The sequence below is a fragment of the Mastigoproctus giganteus genome, chromosome 5 (genome assembly GCF_048544385.1).
Source record: "Mastigoproctus giganteus isolate SK-2022 chromosome 5, ASM4854438v1, whole genome shotgun sequence".
NCBI classification, from domain to species: Eukaryota; Metazoa; Arthropoda; class Arachnida; order Uropygi; family Thelyphonidae; genus Mastigoproctus; species Mastigoproctus giganteus.
Genome location: NC_143579.1, coordinates 218,474,727 through 218,497,906, shown reverse-complemented (window position 1 = coordinate 218,497,906; position 23,180 = coordinate 218,474,727). Strand labels below are relative to the sequence as shown.

General features: G+C 37.2%; 1 protein-coding gene across 7 annotated transcripts in view; it reads right to left on the bottom strand.

Annotated features, from left to right (window-relative positions):
* The window catches only part of brm (ATP-dependent helicase brm), a 714,323-nt gene that overhangs the window by 387,088 nt on the left and 304,055 nt on the right, over window positions 1–23,180 (bottom strand). For all 7 annotated transcript variants that reach the window (XM_090374387.1, XM_090374383.1, XM_090374382.1 and 4 more), the window contains one exon: window positions 9,942–10,014. In XM_090374387.1, the coding sequence (XP_090230513.1) occupies window positions 9,942–10,014 (73 nt within the window). The remainder of the gene's footprint in view (window positions 1–9,941; window positions 10,015–23,180) is intronic.

Here is a 23,180-nt window from a genome sequence, read left to right as displayed (position 1 = left end):
ATATTTGATTAGCTGCAAGATTATTATAATTAACAAGCTTCTCAAATGTCACACTGTATTCTTTAGCTGCCTCTGTGTCAGCAGACTGTTTCTGTTTCTCTCGCAATGTTAATTTTCTAATTCCATGTCTTATCTTAAATTCAGTTAACCATCCATCAGTAAAAGTAATTGTTGTATCGATGCCCATTTTTTTCTTTAAAACCTTTTGCTTTGGCAATAATCATTGACTCTCATATAGCCATACCTTCCGATCGTTTTAATAAAAACCACTCGTGCAGCACTTTACTAAATTTTCTAATATTGGCTTGTGTAAACTTTTTCTACCAGCTATCTTATTGTTAGGTTCTGAAAGTGCAGTAAGTTCTAAAAGTTTGTGCTTTGAATGTTTAATATCATACAATGTTGAAGATCCAATGTTATATTTTGCCATTAATGCACTCCTACTTGCACTTTTCTTTATTATATCAAGTTTGTCACTAAGCTTTAATGTTGTTGTTCTCTGTACGAGGTTTATTAACTTTAGGAGACATAATGAGGGGTTTTTAATTTAAAATAAATGTAAAACAGCAGTATAATCTGTGATATCAGTACAGAATTCACTTTAACGATGGTGAACGTAAACAAATACAGTAATCACATGACTTGCCGTTTTCTTTTTTCAGCACTGCAAGACATCAGATTTCAATGTGTTAGTGAAATGTTCCATTATTTGGGATGCCGTTATTTTGACAGTTTACACTGTATTTTGGAGTTGACAATTAATGGATTTCTCCATTACTCTGGAAAGAGTAGGGATAAATGCAATGGGATGATAACTGGATGGGAGAGATTTGTCACCCTTTTTAGGAACTGACTGTATATGAGCAAATTTCCAAACATAAGATGAACACATCACTGAAACAAGAAAGTGTAAAATGGCTTGTTTGTTTGTTTGTTTGTTTTAGAATTTTATGGCACATTAGCATCTAAGGCTATAATGCGCCACTGTGTAAAATGGCAACATAGAACAGGAGTAAATGAAGCTACAGGTCCTGCCTAATGGAACTGCTCCACTTGAGAAGAACAAGAGAAACGCCATCAGGACCCGGAGCTTTCTTGTAATTTTCAGAATTCTTATAATATCCATCTGTCGGAAGACACTGAGGGGCACTGAATTAAACATGTTTGATATGATAAGAGGTAATTTACCAAGATCATCAACAGAAGAATTAAAAGAAATATAGGATGCAAGCAGATTGGTATATACTCAGTAATCACTCTAGTACACCTAACTAATAGCAAATAAGTCCCCCTTTAAACTTCAGAACAACATGCATTGGTTGTGGCATGGATTCAATGAGGTGCCAAAAGCGAGTCAGCCAGAGAAATGTTGGCCCATTCTGAATCAACTTCTTCCCACAGTTGTTAAAAATGGACAGTTGTGGATCTCTACTGCAAAACTTTTAGAGACTTTCCTAGTAACACTCTGTAAAAAGTGGCCAGCAGTATCTGTGTAGTAATATATTTGTAGGGTGGTGTTTGCAAACATATCACTGCATACAGCAGAACTAATTCCGTATGGTGACTGGGAATGCCACCCAATATGCATTCACTCACTGTTTCTATTAGATAGCGTAGTATTGACATTTAATTAATTTAATTTATTGATTTTATTCATTTAAAGTATCATGCCCCAAACTAGAGCAGCAAAGCAACGGGCACAAAGTGGCAGGAGTGCTGTGACTCGGGGGAGAACTGAGGGGGGGGGGCGATTCTCCAACGCATCACAGCCTAAAAAAATGTGTAACTTGTGAAATGTTTGCCGAACTCTCTGGAACGGAACATGACATTGCTGTGGGGGATGTCTTTGTGTGTGCGCAATGTAAGGAGTGTTAGGAAATCAAGCAACAACTCAGCGTTGTTATGGGCCTATATGAGAGTTTGAAGGATAGGGTGGATGGCCATGAAAGATCTAAATTGAGGGGCCCATCAGGCTCTCAGCTGGCCACATCAGCGCCAGAGCTTGCACTTGGTCATCACGAAACCCCCAAGGCAGAATGCACTGGTCCCACAGGAACTAGTAGTTGTTGGTGACTCTACTGTCAGGGAAACGGGAAACATGCTTTGTAAAAAGGATAGGTGGAACAGGACCAGGGTATGTCTGCCAGGGGCAAAGGTTGATGACGTTGTAGAGCGGATATCATCTTTTAAGGGCACAATAGGTGATATAGTTGTACGCGTTGGCACTAATGATATTAAGAGTAGGAGTCCGGCAGAATTACTTAACAACTACAGGTCACTGTTGAACAAAAGCCGAGAATTAGGGGTGAATTTGAAAGTGTCTGCAATTCTGCCCAGACACGATAGAAGGGAGTATATGATGAGAGCCTTGTCAATCAATTCGGCCCTGGAAAGAATGTGCAAGGCTCAAGGGGTAGAATTTTTTTCAGCCTGGATTGTACTTGTTAATAGGAGAGACTGCTTCTATAGGGATGGGATACACTTAAATAGAAAGGGTGCAAGAATATTTGCTGATGCTATCGAGGCAGTGTTAGGTGGGTCGGAAAACTGATAGCTTTGGGGGAGGGGATACAAGGACTAATAGTTTAACAGTAGCCGTAGGCAGAGGTGAAGGTGATTCTTGCACAACTTCTATTAGAATAAGTAGCGACTTGGAGCGTGGGGTGTTGGGGGTTTCAGGGACGGATGGCAGTCATCCTGAAATAGGTGAGTATATGGGATGTGTTAGGGTAACTAAGAATAGGAGTAGCAGCATGTATGCTTGCATGTATACCACTTCTAGAAGTATAGTAAATAAATTTGATGAATTTGTTTAGACATCAAAGGCGGATATTGTTGGGATAGCAGAGACGTGGTGTCACACAGATATAAGGAATGCTGAGCTGCAATTTGGGGAGTACAATTTGTACAGAAAGGATAGACAGGTAGAAAGGGAGGAGGTATTATGCTGTTAATTAAGAAAAACATAAAATCAAAAGAAGTGCATCCAGTTGATATAGATGAACAGTGCACTGCTGAATCAGTTTGGTGTGACATAAGCACTGCGAAAGCAAAAATAAGAGTAGGACTGTGTTATAGGCCTAATGACTCGAATAAGTACAATGAACAGTTGTAAAGAGAAATAGAGTGGGCTAGTAAATCGGAATGTGTTATAATGGGCGATTTTAACTTCCCAGATATTGACTGGAACTTGTGGGTTGGTCACTCACACACTAGTCAGACTTTTGTGGATTTATTGGATGATTGTTTTCTGCAGCAGCATGTTCGAGAGGCAACCAGAGAAAGTAATACTCTTGATCTGGTTATCAGCAGTGATCATTCATGTATTAGGAATTTGCAGATAAAGGAAACACTAGGTGGCAGTGATCACAGTGTACTGATGTGGGAATTCATTAGGGGTAAAGGAAAGAGTTTTTGCTTCCGTAAAGGTGAGTACAGTGGTCTCCGACAGTTTTTAAATTCTGTACAGTGGGATCAACTGACGATGTTACCAACAGTAAATTCTAAGTGGGAAGCATTCAGGGAATTAGTCATGGAAGCTACTAAAATTTTCATACCTATTAAGAAATATTGTTCAAGGTTTAGGCCTAAATGGTTATCTAATGAACCAATTAAACCTCTAACAGAGACGAAAAATTCATGGGATGCATATAAATTATCAAGCGACTCAGAAGTCTATGGCAGATATAAGCTAGTCTGTAATCAGGTACCAAAGGAGGTTAGGCAGGCGAAGGCAGATTACGAGAAATCCTTGGCAAAAGATGCTAAGAAAAACAGCAAGGATTTCTTTACTTATATAAACTCTAAAAGGAAGGGGATGAATCTGATTGGTCACTTGACATCGATGGTTCGACTGTTGATGATCCTGCTCAGATAGCAAACAAACTGAATGAGTATTTTGCATCTACATTCACACACGAGGGATTATTAAGGTTTGAAAATGGCAGAAGGTTATCAAATTGTAGCAGGATACTTAATGATTTTGGAATAACTGAAAGCAAAGTGGAGGAGAAATTGTTGAAGTTAAACATAGAAAAGCACTTGGGGTGGATGGGATCTATCCAGTTATATTAAAGGAGGCGGCAAAGCAAATAAGCAAACCCTTAGCCATAATTATGAGAGCGTCCTTGGACTCAGGGGAGGTTCCCACGGACTGGAGATGTGCAAATGTATCCCCAATTCACAAAGGGGGATCGAAGGGTGACACATGTAATTACAGACCAGTTAGTTTAACTTCTGGTAAAATAATGGAGTCACTGGTTAAAGATGCATTGCAGGATCATCTAGACAAGACTGCAGCAATAATTCAGACACAGCATGGGTTTGTTAAGGGAAAGTCTTGTCTGATAAATTTGATAGGATATTATGATGGGTTACAAAGGAACTGGATGCAAAAAATAATTTTGATATCATATATTTGGATTTCACGAAAGCTTTTGACACTGTTGCGCATGGAAGACTATTGTACAAATTGGAGCAGAATGGTATTAAGGGTAAGTTGCTACAATGGGTAAAAGGATGGTTAAGTGGGAGAAGACAGAGAGTGGTAATCAATGGGTGCTGCTCTTCTTGGACTAATGTTATTAGTGAAGTCCCACAAAGTTCGGTGTTAGGTCCACTGTTGTTTTGTATATTTATCAATGATATTGATGAAGGTATATCAGGCTTAATGTCAAAGTTTGCAGATGATACAAAGGTTGGCAGGGTTGTTAATGACAGTAATGGCAGTGTGCTACTGCAACAGGATCTAGATAATTTGGGCAGATGGGCTAAGAAGTGGCAACTGAAGTTTAACCTTGACAAATGCAAAGTACTGCATATGAGTAGAAGTAACCCCAGAGAAACGTATCAACTGTGTGGTACAACACTTAAGGTGGTAGAAAATGAAAAAGACCTGGGAGTAACTGTGCAGTCAGATATGAAGTTTTCTGAGTAATGCAGACAGGCTGCCAGGGCAGGTCATGGGGTTTTGTCAATGATATATAGGAATTTTTCTAGCAGGGAACAGGAGGTGATTATCCCTCTGTATAAGGCAATGGTCAGGCCATGCCTTGAGTACTGCGTACAGGTCTGGAGGCCTCATTTTAGGAAGGATGTAGATTTACTTGAGCGTGTACAGAGAAGGGCAACAAGATTTTGGGGAATGAAGGGTTCCTCTTACCAAGAGAGGCTTAAGTTCTGCAAATTGCAGTAGCTGGGCACCTGCGCGGTGATCTGATTGAAGTGTATAAGGCCTTGAATGGGTTGAGCATGCTGAATTCTGATGGGATTCTTCCACTTGTTCAGATTACGAACCTAAGGGGGCATAAATTCAAATTAAGAAAAGACAGATGTAGAATAGATGTACGGAAATTTGCCTTTAGCCAGCAGGTGGTTAATTACTGGAACAAACTTCCATCTGTCGTTGTGGAAGTTGATAGGTTGAATAAATTTAAGGAGGAACTGGACAGGCATTTGGAGGGAATGGTGTGATATTTTTTTTTTTTCCCTTTTTGGCTGATGCTGCATAAGTTCATACACGTATTTCTTGCATCACATGCCACCACTACTACTACTACTACTCTCATATTTGTGAAACCAGTTTTGTCCTTAGAATACATGCGAACAACAACGTGACTTTGTTCAGGGAAAATCATGCTTAACTAACCTAGTAAACTTATTTGGCACAGTTACTTATGAGTTGAAAAATTTAGAGATATTTTATTTGGATTTTAGCAAAGCATTTGCTTCAGTTCCTCATGGGAGGTTACTGTATAAGTTGGAACATGCAAAGTTTACTGCAAAGATTCTAAGATGCAGGGTGGCTGCAGGACAGAAGGCAGAGGGTTGTGATCAGTAGATATTCTTCAGATTGGTGTATCGTCAGAAGTAGAGCCCCAAGGATAAGTTCTTGGGATCACCGTTGTTTCTGATTTTCATAAACAACATTGACAAAGGGATAAAGGGCCCTACACCAAAATTGACATAAAGATTGAGCATCATTAACGATCAGTGTCAAGCAGCATCCCTTCAGTCTTATACTTGGGAATAGCAACACCCAAAAAAATTATACCTGGTGGAGCGGAATTAAAAATTGTAGATGAAGAGAGAGATATGAGAGTTACAACATGGGAAGATATGAAGTTTTCTAAACAGTATAAACAGGCAGCCAGGAAAGCCCATAGTGTCCTACCGATGATTTATTGAACATTATTCTCGAGAGAGATGTGGAGGTCATAATCCCACTCTATAAAGAAATTGTAAGGCCGTATTTGATGAGGTCTCCAAGTATGGAGACCTCATCTAAAAAGGATTGGGTTTCTTGAGAGTTTCCAAAAATGGGCAACTCACATGGTGAAATTAGCAAAAAAAAAAAACAACTGTATGAGGAAAAACTTTAATTATGTGGGCTACAGAGCTTGGTAGTAGTAGTAGTGGCATGTGATGCAAGAAAGCAAATGTATGAGCTTATGCAGCATCAGCCGGAAAAAAAAAAAAAAAAACACACACACACCATTCCCTCCAAATGCCTGTCCAGTTCCTCCTTAAATTTATTCAACCTGTCAACTTCCACAACGACAGATGGAAGTTTGTTCCAGCAATTAACCACCCGCTGGCTAAAGGCAAATTTCCGTACATCTATTCTACATCTGTCCTTTTGTAATTTGAATTTATGGCCCCTTAGGTTCGTAATCTCAACAAGTGGAAGGATCCCATCAGAATTCAGCGTGCTCAACCCATTCAAGGCCTTATACACCTCAATCAGATCACCACGAAGGTGCCTAGTCTCCAGCCACTGCAATTTGCAGAACTTAAGCCTCTCTTGATAAGAGGATCCCTTCATTCCCCTCACCAATCTTGTTGCCCTTCTCTGTACACGCTCAAGTAAATCTACATCCTTCCTAAAATGAGGCCTCCAGACCTGTACGCAGTACTCAAGGCGTGGCCTGACCATTGCCTTATACAGAGGGATAATCACCTCCTTTTCCCTGCTAGCAAAATTCCTATATATCATTGACAAAACCCCATGACCTGCCCTGGCAGCCTGTCTGCATTGCTTAGAAAACTTCATATCTGCCTGCACAATTACTCCCAGGTCTTTTTCATTTTCTACCACCTTAAGTGTAGTACCACACAGTTGGTACGTTTCTCTGGGGTTACTTCTACCCATATGCAGTACTTTGCATTTGTCAAGGTTAAACTTCAGTTGCCACTTCTTAGCCCATCTTCCCAAATTATCTAGATCCTGTTGCAGTAGCACACTGCCATTACTGTCATTAACAACCCTGCCAACCTTTGTATCATCTGCAAACTTTGACATTAAGCCCGATATACCTTCATCAATATCATTGATAAATATACAAAACAACAGTGGACCTTACACCGAACCCTGTGGGACTCCACTAATAACATTAGTCCAAGAAGAGCAGCACCCATTGATTACCATCCTCTGTCTTCTCGCACTTAACCATCCTTTTATCCATTGCAGCAACTTACCCTTAATACCATTCTGCTCCAATTTGTACAATAGTTTTCCATGCGCAACAGTGTCAAAAGCTTTCCTGAAATCCAAGTATATGATATCAAAATTATTTTTTGCATCGAGTTCCTTTGTAACCACATCATAATATCCTATCAAATTTGTCAGACAAGACTTTCCCTTAACAAACCCATGCTGTGTCTGAATTATTTCTGCAGTCTTGTCTAGATGATCCTGCAATACATCTTTAACCAGCGACTCCATTATTTTACCCGGAACAGAAGTTAAACTAACTGGTCTGTAATTACTCGTGTCACCCTTCCATCCCCCTTTGTTAATTGGGTATACATTTGCACATCTCCAGTCCGTGGGAACCTCCCCTGAGTCCAAGGATGCTCTCATAATTATGGCAAGCAGGGAACTGGTAAGCAGAGAACGTTAGTGGGGCCCTGATTGAGGTTTATAAGGGGGTTAGTAAAATGAAGGAGGGGGTTAGTAAAATGAAGGAAGGCAGAATTTTCACTGTTATAAATAATTCCAAAACTCTGCATCATAAATTAAAATTACTGGGAAAGAGATTTAGACTAGACTGTAAAACGTTTTCTTTCAGGAAGTCATTGATTAATGAAACAAGTTGCTTCCACAGGTAGTTGAGGCCAACAGCTTGAAAAAATTCAAAGGTCAACTGGATAGTTACCAACATGAGGAGAGAAGTGCATAATCTATATTTTCTTATCTCCTTTGTTTCTTTTCTTTTGGCCAGTTCAGCAAAAGCTTGCACTATATGGTTATAAGGTAACATAAAAGGTAAGCAGTAGCCATTATCAATCCATTGTTGGATGGAAGGGTCCTCAACAATTCATGTTGAGGGAAATGGACTGTAATCTGCCATGCTGGTCCAGTGTGGGTTGGCAGATCAACTGTATTTAGCAGTCAGGGGCTTGAACCCTAGGCTACTCAAAGAGTGTGTGCTATTGCACTTTCACTCCTGACCACTTGGCTATGGAGACCTCTACATGGCTATACTAATACTAAATTGCATAATACTTTATGGCTACTAATACTAAATAGCCAAAAACAATTGTACTGTAAATGTTGATTGTTGGGATATAAATGTACCACATACAATCTATCTCTTTCTTCCACAAACTCAAAGCCTCCCCCCCCAAAATAAAGGATTAAGTATAAATAAGACGTTATCAGATACACTGTCTCCAGAGTGTGTGACATCAAAATTGTATAGCAATAAATTAATTGACACATATCAACATTTCATGTATAGAACCATATAACTTTTTTGAGTACTAAATGCTCAAGGCATATAATATCGGTGTAAATACACCATAGTTTACCCATAAATTTAACTACATAAGTAGTGTAACGGCATCATTTGATTTTATCTCATATTGTGGCTGCCTTCACAATGAGATAGCAGGTATTGCACTACTTCGAATAAATAATGCTTCTCTAGTAGAGGAGACTTATTTATTCTCAGTAGGCACCACCACCCAGACGCGTGTCAGAGCTTGTCGGCTCACTCATCGGTGGGCGGGCAGGTACTCTGATAATGCAGACATGCCATCACGGTCGCGAAGTTAATTCCACAATATGAGAGATGCCAGATGGTGAAGATAATGATAATATTTGAGGACTAAATGCTCAAGGCATAATACGTTATGGATTGAAATTAACTATATATCGGTGTAAATACACCATAGTTTAACCATAAATTTAACTACTACTTATGTTTATTTAACTACTACTTACTACTTATTTCAGTAGGCATCGTTTGATTTTATCTCATACTGTGGCTGCCTCCACAACGAGGCACCAGGTATTGCACTACTTTTAATAAATAACGCTTCTCTAGTAGATACCTGGTATCTCGTTGTGAGGGCAGCCACAATATGAGATAAAATCAAATGATGCCGTTACACTACCTATATAGTTAAATCTATGGGTAAACTATGGTGTATTTACACCGATATTATATAGTTAATAGTTTAGTCCTCAAAATATTATCATTATCTTCACCATTTGCATCTCTCATATTGTGGAATTAACTTCACAATCGTGATGGCATGTCTGCATTATCAGGGTACCAGCCAGCCCACTGATGAGTGTCCCAACAAGCTCCGAAATGCATCTAGGTGGTGCCCACTGAGAATAAATAACAGTAATTTCCTCTACTATAGAAGCGTTATTTATTCGAAGTAGTGCAATATCTGGTATCTCGTTGTGAATGCAGCCATAATATGGGATAAAAATCAAACGATGCCGTTACACTACTTATGTAGTTAAATTTTTGGGTAAACTACAGTGTATTTACACCGATATTATATAGAACCATATAACGTATTCAATTAGAATACTATATTGAATAATTGATATATAATAAAAATACATATATTATTTTTTTTAATTGTAAAAAGATTCCCCATTTATATTTTTACACTAGAACCTATGTTAACAAACAGCATACCTCAGAAGAATCATCATCATCCCCACCACCATCATCATCATCGTCACTTGCTTCTCGAGGGGCTACTTCATAGCTAGGAAACACAACACAGCACTTAAGGTTATATGATATGTATTAATAATATTAACTAAAGATATTTTGTTTAAAAATTTTTTTCTTTCAAATTATTTTCAATGTTTTTTTTTCTTTCAAATTTTTTCAAGAAGAAAAAAAAAAAAAAAAAAAGGAAAAAAGCACAGTTATTGTATCTGGCAGAATAGAATGAAATTACAACATAATTTAAAAAAAAAAAAAAGTATTAAGTAATTCCTTCTATGTTCTAAACTAATTTAAAATAACTACTGTAGGTTATTTTACTATGTTTAATTTTGTAATTATCGTGTTTAAATATTAATGGACAACTTCCCAAAGCAGCAATCAATCTCATAGTATGATAACAGGCAATCTATTGATAATTAACCCGGGAAATTAAAAACTTTTAAATTTTTTTATGTAATTAATTTTTATCTATATATTAAATTAATTATAAAAGATATCTTTACCAGCAACAATGAAGCAAATTCAAAGAGCACAAGAGATGATAAATTACTAGGTCATTCCCAAACAAAGCTCCATAAGATGAACAGTACAATGTTTTCACGAATGAATAATCTTTGAATATTTATTTATTATTTTCCCTGATCAATTAAATAAGGAAAAAGCTTGCTATACTGATGGTGAATAAGAGAGTAATTACAAAACACCCTCCATGTAACTTTAATTTTTGCACTATCCTAAAGTCGAATATTATTGGTTGGGCTATTATTCTTCATCATATTCCTTCAACCAATAAAATTTGTTTCATAACATAATTCCTTTGATAGTTTAGCATCCATCCAGCATACTGTGCCTTTGTCAAAAGTCATGTCAATCCACTAGAGACAGAACATAATGGTTATAAAACAAAAAAAGTTAAATGTCAGTTAACCTTGATCTTGACCTACAAAAGGTCAAGATCAAGAACCCATCATCCCAATCTCTTCACATAATGAGTGTTACTTAAGGAAGACTACAGATGCTTCATTCAGAATGTTCAGGGTTTGCCCCCTTTGGCTGAGCATTTCTGGAATATGGGATATATGCTTGATCTTAATCAGATTCCTGCAACTGACTATGCTGCCAGCCACATTGCCAATACTTGGAATCACTTTATATCACTAATACTTCTACTTCCTTTAGCCATAACTTAGGTCTCAGAATCAGTCCCAATTTCAAGAAAATTGTATTAACAGTTGCAAAGGATGCAAGGAAGCAAGCTTATACAGCATCTGTATGAGCAATTATACAGAATTTTCTGCAAGCTTATATGGGAAAAGCATGGGTTATATATATATATATATATTGGGGGGGGGGGGGGCAAAAGAACATACCCTTAACAGCTTGTCTAATCTTCCTTAAATTTATTCAAACTATCCACTTCCACAATACCAGCCGGAAGTTTGTTCCAACTATCAGTTACTCTCTAGCTTAAAACAAATTTTCATACATCTAATCTGTAACCATCCTTTTTCAGTTTACATTTATGTCCCCTTATGAGTGATGTCTGATTGTTGGGAAAGAGTAAGGATCCCATCAGCCTTAAATTTACTCAATCCATTTAATGCCTTAAACACTCTGATCAGGTTTTCTAGCAGGTGCCCAGTTTCCAGAAACTGCAATTTGGAGAACAGCAGCTTTTCTTGGTGAGAGTACCCTTTCCTGACTAATCTTTCTCTTCTCTGCACTGTTCCAACAGATCCACATCCTTCCTAAAATGAGGCTTCCATGCAGGATAATAGTAAATGGCATAATAAGTTATTGTGTGAGCAGTAACTGGGTTACGCAATTTTTCAATCCTGAAGTTCAGCCATTTATTTTTTTTTAGCATAGCATTGCACTTGATTTTTAAATTGACATTCTGGGATGTCAAAAGTTACCATTTATTTATATACTCATTTTACCTTGTTTTACCTCCCTTCAAAAGTTTAATCAGTTTTTAAGTAAATATAAATATACATTTTTATTTTTACAAAACATATCAGTGGGCACTGCTTGAAAAATTTAATCATACTTGATTTCACAACATAGTTATGCTATATGTGAAATCAAGTAAAATTGATCACAACACAACAAAATACAAAAGGTGTTCACATTTTTGTGAACATCATACATGAAAGTGTTTTGCAAGAAGGTTTAACCAAATAAAGAGAGAGTTCATACACTGCCCATTCCCCTGTATTACCACGGGACTACACCATTTCTGGTAGTCCATAGCCCAGCCACATGTAGCTTAATCCAATTTTTAAACATTATGGATAGCAGACCAGCAGAAATTCATTGGCAACTGGCTGGTGAATGTGTACAGACTAGGCTCACAATACCGGTCAAAATCTTAATACCAGTATTTTGGTATTTTTAATTTATGAAACTGGGATACCGGTATTGCAAAAAAAAAAAAAAAAAAAAAAAAACATTTTTTTGCAATAAATTTTAATGACAATTAGGTACAATAAAGTAAGGAAAAAACAAGTAATTACTTGAATTCATGTTTTAAATCAAACTTTGATTACAATAATAAATATTCTAACAAAAAATTATTAAACATACAGTTATTCTAAAAACAAAAAATATACACATTGAAACTGCAAATTTGGTTGTCTAAGCATTCACACTACCTGTCCAAATAAAGTGAGCTCTTAAGAAACATAAGCAATCAGTAGTGTTATCGTTTAAACTGGATCTAATTGCGGTACATATTTAATTAGCGGCAGAAAATGTCCTTTTGGATTCTGTGTTGGTGGGCACTTTGTACTAAGATAGTTGTAGACGAGTTGCAGTTTACCCTCCTCCCCCTCAAAAAATCTTATTTGCTTTTTATCAAAAATATTTCCTTTTTGACTTTTTATGGCACTATATCCGTATTAACGAAAGAAAGGGACTGACATTTAAGCTTGGTGAGGAAACCAAATCTAAGATGTGGGGGATATTTATTTATTTTTATTTCCTTTAGTATTGCTGTCCGTGGCCACTGTTATGAGCTTTGTACAGAAGTTCACGTAAAGCAATAAAGCCCAAAAGCTACCTGCCTGAGTTAAAAAATGAGAATTTCCAGGATCTGAGGGATATTTCCATATCACGCACGCACGCACGCGCACACGCACACACGCAATATGTGAGCTGTCAGTTTCTCAAGAGCAATAACACAAATACAGGAACTCTCCGACTTACATTATTTTTTTTTTTTTAAAGGGTTGCATTCTGCAGAACACTACATAAGGCAGTGTTAGGTGGGTTGGAAAACTGCTAGCTTGGGGGGGGGGATACAAAGACTAAAAGGTTAACAGTGGCTGCAGGCAGGTAAAAAAGTGATTCTTGCACTACTTCTATTAGAATGAGCAGCAGCCTGGAATGCAAGGTAATGGAGTTTTCCAGGACATAGTAGAACAAGTAAATACATGGGCTGTGTTAGGATAACTAAGAGTAGGAACAGATGCATGTATATACTTGCATGTACACCGATGCTAGTCAAGACATCAAAGACAGATATTGTTGGGATATCAGAGACGTGGTGTCACACACAATATAAGCAGGACAGGAAGGGAGGATTATGCTGTTAGTTAAGAAACAAAATCTAAGGAAGTGCATCCAATTGATGTTAGTGGACAATACAGTGTTGAGTCTGCATTGTCCACTCCACTGGCAGATTTGGTCTGAAATAAGCACTAGGACAAGAAAAATGAGAGTAGGTGTGTCTTATAGGCCTAATGAATCTGATGAGTATAATGAGCAATTGTGCAGAGAAATTGATTGGGCCAGTAAATCAGAATATCTTATAATGGGGGATTTTAACTTTCCAGATATTGACTGGAACTTGTGAGTTGGTCACCCGCACACTAGCAAGACTTTTGTGGATTTATTATGACCGTTTTCTACATCAACATGTTCAAGAGGCAACCAGAGGGAGTAATACTCTTAATCTGATTATCAGCAGTGATTATTCATGCATTAAGAATTTGCAGATAAAGGAACCACTGGGTGACAGTGATCACAATGTACTGATGTGGGAATTACTTAAAGATGTAACTACCATGAAGGGCTTTTGCTTTCATAAAGGTGACTACAGAGGTCTCAGACAGTTTTTAAATTCTGTACAGTTGGATCAACTGATGATGTTACCAACATTGAATTCTAAATAGGAAGCCTTTGGGGACTTAATTTTGGAGGCTACTACGCTTTTCATTCCAACTAAGAAATACTGTTCAAGATTAATTCATCTAACATCCATTTAGTTAGGCCTAAATGGATGTCAGATGAATTAATGAGGCTCATGGCAGAGAAGAAGAATGTATGGGATGCATATAAGGTATCAGGTGACACAGAAGCCTATGGCAGGTATAAACTAGTCTGTAATCAAGCAACAAAGGAGGTTAGGCAGGTGAAGGCAGATTAAGAGAAATCTTTGGCAAAGGATGCAAAGAAAAACAGCAAAGAATTCTTTACTTATGTAAACTCTAGATGAAAAGGGATAAATCAGATGGGGCCACTTAACATAGATGGGTTGACTATTGACGATCATGCTCAGGTATCTGATAAACTGAATGAGTATTTCGCATCTACATTCACACATTAGGAGTTACTCAACAAGGGGAGTACCAGAAGTTTTTCAAACGCTAACAGGGAGCTAAGTGATTTTGTAATAACTGAGAGCAAAGTGGAGGAGAAATTGTTGAAGTTAAACATAAGGAACCCTGGGGACTCACATCTGGTGAGTATGGGCTTGGCACACCCAGTCCTGAGCTGAATATCATCATTCTTCTCTTTTTTGGTGATTCCTTTTGACACACTCTCTCAGGGTAACTCAGGAATTTTTTTGGCTGGTGCAGCATAAGCTTCAGGCTTCTTTGCACCATATGGCTAATAATAATAATAAAAATAATAAGGCACTTGGGGTGGACGGGATCTATCCAGTTATATTAAAGGAGGCAGCAAAGGAAGTAAGCAAACCCTTAGCCATAATTATGAGAAATTCCTTGGACTCGGGGGAAATTCCCATGGACTGGAGGTGTGCAAATGTATCACCAATTCACAAAGGGGGTTGAAAAGGGGTTGATGAATTTGAGGTGTTGCTCAAAACATCAAAGCCAGATATTGTTGGGATATCAGAGACATGGTGTCACATAAATATAAGGAATGCAGAACTGGAATTTGGGGAGTACAATGTGTACAGGAAGGATAGACAGGATAGGAAGGGAGGAGGGGTTATGCTATTAGTTAAGAAACACAAAATCCAAGGAAGTCCAGCCGATCGACTTCACTGGACAGTGCAGTGTCGAGTCAGTTTGGCGTGACATAAGCATTGGGAAATCGAAATTGAGAGTAGTAGTGTGTTATACGCCCAATGACTCTGATGAGTATAATAAGAAACTGTACAGGGAAATAGAGTGGGCCAGTAAATCAGAGAGTCTTATAATGGGGGGTTTTAATTTCCAGTATATCGAATTGGAATTTGTGGGTTGGTCACTCACACACTAGCAAGGCTTTTGTGGATTTATTGGATGATTGTTTTGCAGTAATCTTATTGCAGTAAGAATCTGCAGATAAAGGAACCACTAGGTGGCAGTGATCACAGTGTGCTGAAGTGGGATTTATTCAAAGAGGTAACTACCATCAGGAGTAAAGGGAAGGGTTTTTGCTTTCGTAAAGGCCACTACGATGGTCTGAGACAGTATTTAAATTCTATACGGTGGGACCAACTGATGATGTTACCAACAGCAAATTCAAAATGGGAGGCATTCAAAGAATTTATCTTGGAAGCTACTAGGCTTTACATACCAACTAAGAAATATTGTTCAATGTTTAGGCCTAAATGGATGTCAGATAAACTAATGAGACATATAGCACAGAAGAAAAATTCATGAGATACATATAAATTAATGGGTAACATGGAAGGCTATGATAGATATAAGTTGGTCTGTGACCAAGTTACAAAGGAGATTAGGCAGGCAAAGGCAGATTATAAGAAATCTTTGGCAAAGGATGTAAAGAAAAAGAGCAAAGAGTTCTTTACCTAAGTAAACTCTACAAGGAAAGGGATGAATCAGATTGGTCCACTGGATAATGATGGTTCAACTGTTGATGATCCTGCTCAGGTGGCTAACAAACTAAATGAGAATTTTGCATCTACATTCACACGAGGAGTTATTCAGGGAGGGGAATGCCAGAAGTGAATTAAACTCTGGCAGATTGTGAGCTAAATGATTTTGTAATAACTGAGAGGAAAGTGGAGGAAAAATTGTTGAAGATAAACATAAAAAAGGCACCGGGGTCGATGGGATCTATCCAGTTATATTAAAGGAGGCAGCAAACCCTTAGCCATAATTATGAGAGCTTCCTTGGACTAGAGATGTCCAAATGTGACCCCAATTCACAAAGGAGGATCAAAGGGCGACACAAGTAATTATAGACCTGTTAGTTTTAAATACAATAAATAGAATTATTTATAGTAGTAATTCAATTTTTTATCTCATGCGCAGGAAAAATTAAAAAAGCGTGTAATTTAAAAAAAATTACAATTATAATATTATTAAAAAAACAGGAGACTGGCATAATGTCAGTAAGTTTTACCTCTCAAGCATCGTTGCCAGAATCAATGTCTTCGGGTGATAAGTATGCCGCTGCGGAGGTTGAGGGCTGTGGAGATTTAGAAGGGGTCAGCCGCTCAACCTTATGAAAGAACATATTAATGGATGACTGAACAGTGGCTTTTTTCTTTTCCTCGTAGATTTCTTTGTAGCAAGCAAACATATCATTCACCCTTCAGTTAACTTTTAAGAATCGTTCGCTGTCAGGATCCATCTTCTCAAACCTCACCATTGCCGATGCAATTTCACGAAATGCCATTGCCATCTCTCTCTGGTGATGAACCATCTCGGCTCCTCATTTGGTTCATCTTGAGTTTCGTCAGCATTTTTTTCTTCACTATCGCTGCTGCAAGTCAATAAGTTCTTCATTAGATAATTCCTTCTCTTCTTCCTCTATTAACTCCTCCACATCTTTGGCATCAACCTCCAACTGAAATAACTCTGCAACCTTTACAATCTTATGTGTAACCTCTTCGTATGATTCATCTTTTTCAAATCCTTCGAAGCCTTTTACATGCCATGGGCATATTTTCTTCCACTTTCTTCCAACTTTTAGTAATTTCTGCCCAGGCCTTATTAATGTTTAAGACAGCATGGTAAATATTGTAAGATTTCCAAAAGTCTCTTAACGTAAAACTTTTCTCATCATCTACTGCAGACAATGCCTGAGCAAATGTTGTGCCTAAATAGTATGCTTTAAAATTGGAAATAACATCCTGATCCATAGGTTGAATGAGTGAAGTCATGTTTGGCGGTAGAAATATGACTCTCACGTTCGAATTGAAATCATCTAGTCCGTAGGATGTCCAGGAGCATTATCTAACAGAAGCAAAATCTTGAAAGGAAGGTCGTTGTCTTTACAATATTTTTAAACTTTGAGAATGAAGCAGCATTTAAACCAATCCTCAAAGAGAGATATTTTTATTCATGCTCTCTGGTTCGATCGGAAATGCATAGGTAGGGTGGCTTTATTGATGCTTTAAATGCATGAGGATTTCCAGAATGGTACACAAGTAGTGGTTTTAATCTGTAATCTCCCGCTGCATTATCCCCAAGCAAGAGTGTGGCCCTATCTTTTGATGCCTTGGAACCTGGCATAAGCAGGTTTCAAGGCATCAAAATTCTGTATGTTCAATCCGGAATTTTTTTCCCAATAAAGAGCAGTCTCGTCAATGTTAAAAATTTGTTGCGTAGCTGCCTTCATCAACAATTTTTTCCAACACATCACAAAATTTCTCTGCAGCTGCAGAATTGGCACTGGTGACTTCGCTGCATACTTTAACGTTGTGGAAACCAGTGCAATACTTGAACCTATTAAATCACCCTTGCTTGCCACAAACTTGGATTGGGGTTCGCCCTATTTATCCTTAATATCTTTATAATTACTTGTTGCTTTTGCTTGAATGGACATTAGACTCAGGGTCACTCACTTCTGAATAAGTGTGCTGATCCTTTGACACGTTCTTTTATATGCGCACTGTCCTTTAAAATAGTATTCACAGTTGAATCAGCGAGACCTAATTCCCTTACAATAGATGACAAACTGTGTCCTGCTTCATACTTCTTAATCATTTTCATCTTCATTTCTAAATCAATTTTGTTTCATTTCCTGGTGCTACCACCACTTGCACTTTTCATTGGTCACTTTCCCTTCATCATTGTAATATGTAAATAGGAATGAAGAGAAGTTCCTGAAAATTTGTTTTTTATATGATTGAAGATTTCATTGAAGGGGAACTCATTTCACCATAATAGCATAAAAACCCACACAAATTATTATTACCATTACTAATTGCAGTTATTGGTATTATCGCAAATGCAATAAGATCGAGTTTACTACCCGTTTATAATTATATGCACTAACAGAAAAGCCCAATAAACAGGAAAGTGCAAATTGTTTTATGGTCATGACCAGTGCTTTTTTTGGGATGGTGTGACATTTGGATGTAATTCACTTCGAAATTTGTAATATTCCATAAATTTGCTACTCAAATAAGCTTAAAATTATTTAACTAAATTTGCATTTTTCACTGTCTATTGATAAGATATTTTCTACATAAAACTGTATAATCACTTTTATAATTCTAAATTACTCAGTCGGACCTCTCTTTAACGAAGTCCTTTTATAGCGAATTATTTTGAATTCCCCTTCAAAGTTACATTTAAAATACTTTCCACTGAGCGAGAAAATTTTCATATAGCGAACAGATTAGGAGAGAATATACTCAGTACGCACTGTTCGCCTTTCTGGCCTTCAGGCAATTTAGCCAATTAGTGCTGCTGCGCAAATTAAGAGGGGGTAAAGGGATTACCATTCTACAACTTAGTGGTACCTGATAAAACCTATCCAACCACCTGTCCCACATACAGAGAAGTCACAGTGGCCAGCAGTGAGCAGATCAAGGGGTATTCCCAATGGGCTCTGGTCCACCTTCTACTGCAGTGGTGTCCAAACTTTTCCCATACAGGGGCCATATTCAAAAAAAATTCAAAGTTAGATTTCTTTAGTGTGTTCCTTTTTCCATATCTTGTTGCACGTAAAAGTAAAATTGAAAATACACTGTATTCGAAAATTTTATTAAGTACAACACACAATTACATTTACTGAACAAAACATTTAATGGGAAAATTTTTTTGAGAATTAACAAAATTTAAAATGCTGTTTTAGTTCCCTGCTATCAATCAACTGTAAGCGTCCCATTCGAGAATTAGGGAGTGATTTTCTTTTACCCCGACAAATAATCATCTGTTGTTTCGCAAAAGTGCATTATCCACATTTTTCTGTAAATTTTCCCTATCTCTGTTTACACGGTCACTACTGAATATCTGAATGACACCAACATTTTAGAAAGTTTCAAAAAAGAGAGAAAAAAAAAAAAGAAAAGAAAAGAAAAAATTCAAATTTAAGAACCAGTGACAATATTGATGACAAGAGAAGGAAAATGAGGACAACGAAGGTATCAAACCTTCTAAACGTGAAATGATGGCATTTGATGAAAATAAAGTTAGAAAATTGTCAATTAGATTACAGTTAAATGAAAGAGATACAATTCATGGATTTCGGGAATACCTAATTGAAAAGATGGTTTCAGAAGAATTGAAGCATTTGATGGACGCTCTGAGTAGGATACCAATTTCATCGAGTGAATGCGAACGGGGATTTTCACAATGAACTGATTGTCAGCCCAACCAGAGCTTCGTTGATGACAAAAACAGTTTCTTCATTACTGTTTCTTAAAATTGTAGGGCCACCGCTGACCCACTTCGATCAGGAAAATAAGTCGATTCATGGGTGCTCCGGAAATGTCATTAAGCAAGAGACACACAGAGGAAGAAAAGAAGTTGGCATAGGGTGTCAGATGAGAACTTAATAAAAATTTGGAATATTCTACAAAAACTTTATTATGAAATTATTTTTACTTATTATTTTTAGAGGCCATAGTCTAACGAAGGATCCTTATAATGTCACTCGGCTGTCTGTCTGTCCATCCGTCTGTCAACAGCATTGTATCTCTGGAACCACTCAACCTATTGACTTGAAATTTTGCATGGATTTGTACATCATGTGGGCCAACATAAGACCATATTGATTGTTGTTGACAAAAATTTGTCTGATAAATGGGGAGGGGGTAAAATGTGGCGGGAACAAAAATGTCATCGACAACCTATAGCTTATTATACACCATTGGAAAGAGCTCAATGAGTAGGTTTAAAATATAATTTTAAATATTTTTATAATTAAAATAATGGCGGCGCCAGACAGGGTAATGTGAATAATTTTCGTGTCCCCCCCCATTTCCATTGCTAATGGAGCTAAAATTTAAAAATCACATTAGCTATGTGTTATTCAATGTTTATCAAGGGAAAACTATTCCGATTGAAATCTATCATTTACTTTTTGTGTTAAAATTAAAAAACCAATTTTTTATTGCACTTCGATAGTGCACTTCTTTGTACTAAGCAACTCTCCTTTTGGTGACAAAAAGGTTGCTAAATAGTTTGTTAATAGTTCTATCAAGATCAATTATAAATTTTGCGTTGAGAAGTATTTTTAACAATTTTCAAAGCTGCAGTTGTCCTGGCAAGGAGGTACTTGGAGAGCCAGTGTTGAGGCGGCAGTGATGGAGAGGCACCTGCGCAGAGTCTTGCACGGCCCTCACCTGCCAGTCGCTTCTCCCCCAAGACTTTAATCGCTTCCCCAAGAAGAAGTCGGGGTGGCTTCTCCTACCCTTGTCATTCACAACAACTGCAAAGACTCAAATAGACAACGTTTTCGTTGGTTCCTCTGTTTTAGGCCAATTTGTTGTTCTTATTCCAAAAACATTATTACGAAAGTAACAATATCAGGGAAAAAAGCACTTTTAGAGTACTTTTCATATCATATTTTCATTTCATATCTTTTTAAAATGAGTACAGCACCTATTTTTCTACAAAAAAAAGCACTGGTCGTGACCTCCAGAAACATGCTTTAGAAAAATATTACAAAGCATTCAAAATTGATTGTTATAGCAAGAACATATGATAATGATGAAAGGGTAGTGCAATTTCCATTATAAATATGACCTTTTAGAGAGATAAATAGCTTAGTAATATAGCAAAATTTTCAACTTCCAAGGACTTGAAACGAATTACAAAAAAAAAAAAAAAAAAAAAATCTGTTATTGGGTTCACATTACAATATTTTCACGATACCTCCATTTATTCCTATGGGATGAAAATATATTGCCGCGATTTTTTTAAAGTTTGCAATGGCTGGAAAAACTTACGTAAAGTTGAATTTGCGTGAGTCAAGTATTACATAAGTCGGGGAGTTCCTGTATAAAACAAAAGTCATTTATGATACAAAACTACTTACAAGTATATACATAACTAGTATTCATATTCTTTTCATTTTTCATTCATCTATTCATTTTTCTCATTTAATCTGTTAATACATGCTATCATTTCCATAAAATTTCTTTTAACTGTACAGCTGCAAACACTAAACTAATTCAATTTTAATCATTTCCTTATATTTCTCTTAATCAGCAATATCAATTCTCTTCACAACAGCAATCCATAAGTCGCTAACTTAATGTTAATATATTTCCACAAGGTGTGGTGATGTCTCTCTCTCTTCTTAACTGAACTCTGCTGTGTAGCTCTTCCAGTAAGTATTGTGTTATTTTGCGAACAGTTCTCTGTTAATACTGATGGAAATTACCACAGCAGTAGTAGAAGCCAGGGCACTATCTGACTGGCTTGTTATTCAACTTCCGGATTAACTTCTAGCACAGGAACATGCCCGGCAGAACTCTTCACTACATAGCTAGATACTCCCAGAACTGGACCTGAACTGAATCCAGAACTACCACTGCCAGTCTGCAATCCATCCGACAACCACAAACCCCTCTTTTGGCATGAGCACCTTATTTCTTTCTTTCTCATTCATTTATTTATTCAGTTGATTGCAAGTTACAATCGCCCCTTGTACTACTTTTTTGTATGGAAGCTTACGTGTAAACCTCAGAGGGGTTTGCTTACATTTACGTATCTCCCCCTATCTAATTTAAACCTGACCCAATTACGGTGTCATTCTTTAAACTCACTCTTCTTCCTCTTGTGAAAAAAAACAGAATATTTTTCCCATACTACAAAACGCTTTCATCTTTTATCTCAAGATCACCTGTTCACAATATCTTTGAACTACTCCATACCGACACCCTTTCCCAAAATGCACTAAGTGTCGCATCCTCAATTAGCGGTGTAATAGGGGGTTTAAACTATTGTTCAGAAGCTTTTAATTTTAACCCTTCTGCATCTGCCCTACCACTGTTCATCATATTCCTTAACTGCCCTACCAGGCCTACTCTCACTAATGGAAATATTTCCATAATGATGTTTTCGTTATTCCTTAAGTGCTTTACTTCCCCACAGTAAATATTTCTTATTAGAGAAATATATTTGTAAGATTTTATTCTTTCAGTTTCATGATGTTTTCAGGTTTCCGCTGCATTTGCATTGTGTATAACAATCCTTTTGTTACGAATTCTGTGATATTAATGATTTATTGTTGTCGATTTTATTATCTTTATGTGAATAAATCATAAAAAATTAATTTTTAAATTAGTACTGAAAAACCGATATTTTTGTAGCAATACTGGGATTTCAAATCCTAAATAAAATTACCGGGATCCTGGAATCTTGGTATTGTAAGCCCTAGTACAGACCTAACATCACATCACGTCATGAAAACAGATTTGGGTTTGGCAGAGTGCCTTTACTGGTACCAGGTCAAAGTGCTAAAAGCAATGCACAAGTTGCTATGTCACTACAATTGGGAGGTTCTGGACTGCCTGCCACACAGTCCCAAACTCATACCAAATGATTTCCACCTCTTCAGATTCCCGATGGAGCGCCTTGTTGAAAAACGATTTCAACCAACAGTGATGTGCAGCACTTTTCAATAAAGGTATTTTGTTTCTATTTCCCCAACATCATTATTGATGTCAAGGTGTCACACAGTGAGACAAATACTTAAATACAAGGTGTGGCTTGATTTGATTGAGTGATTTGGTAGTTGTTGGTGCATCGGCTCCTG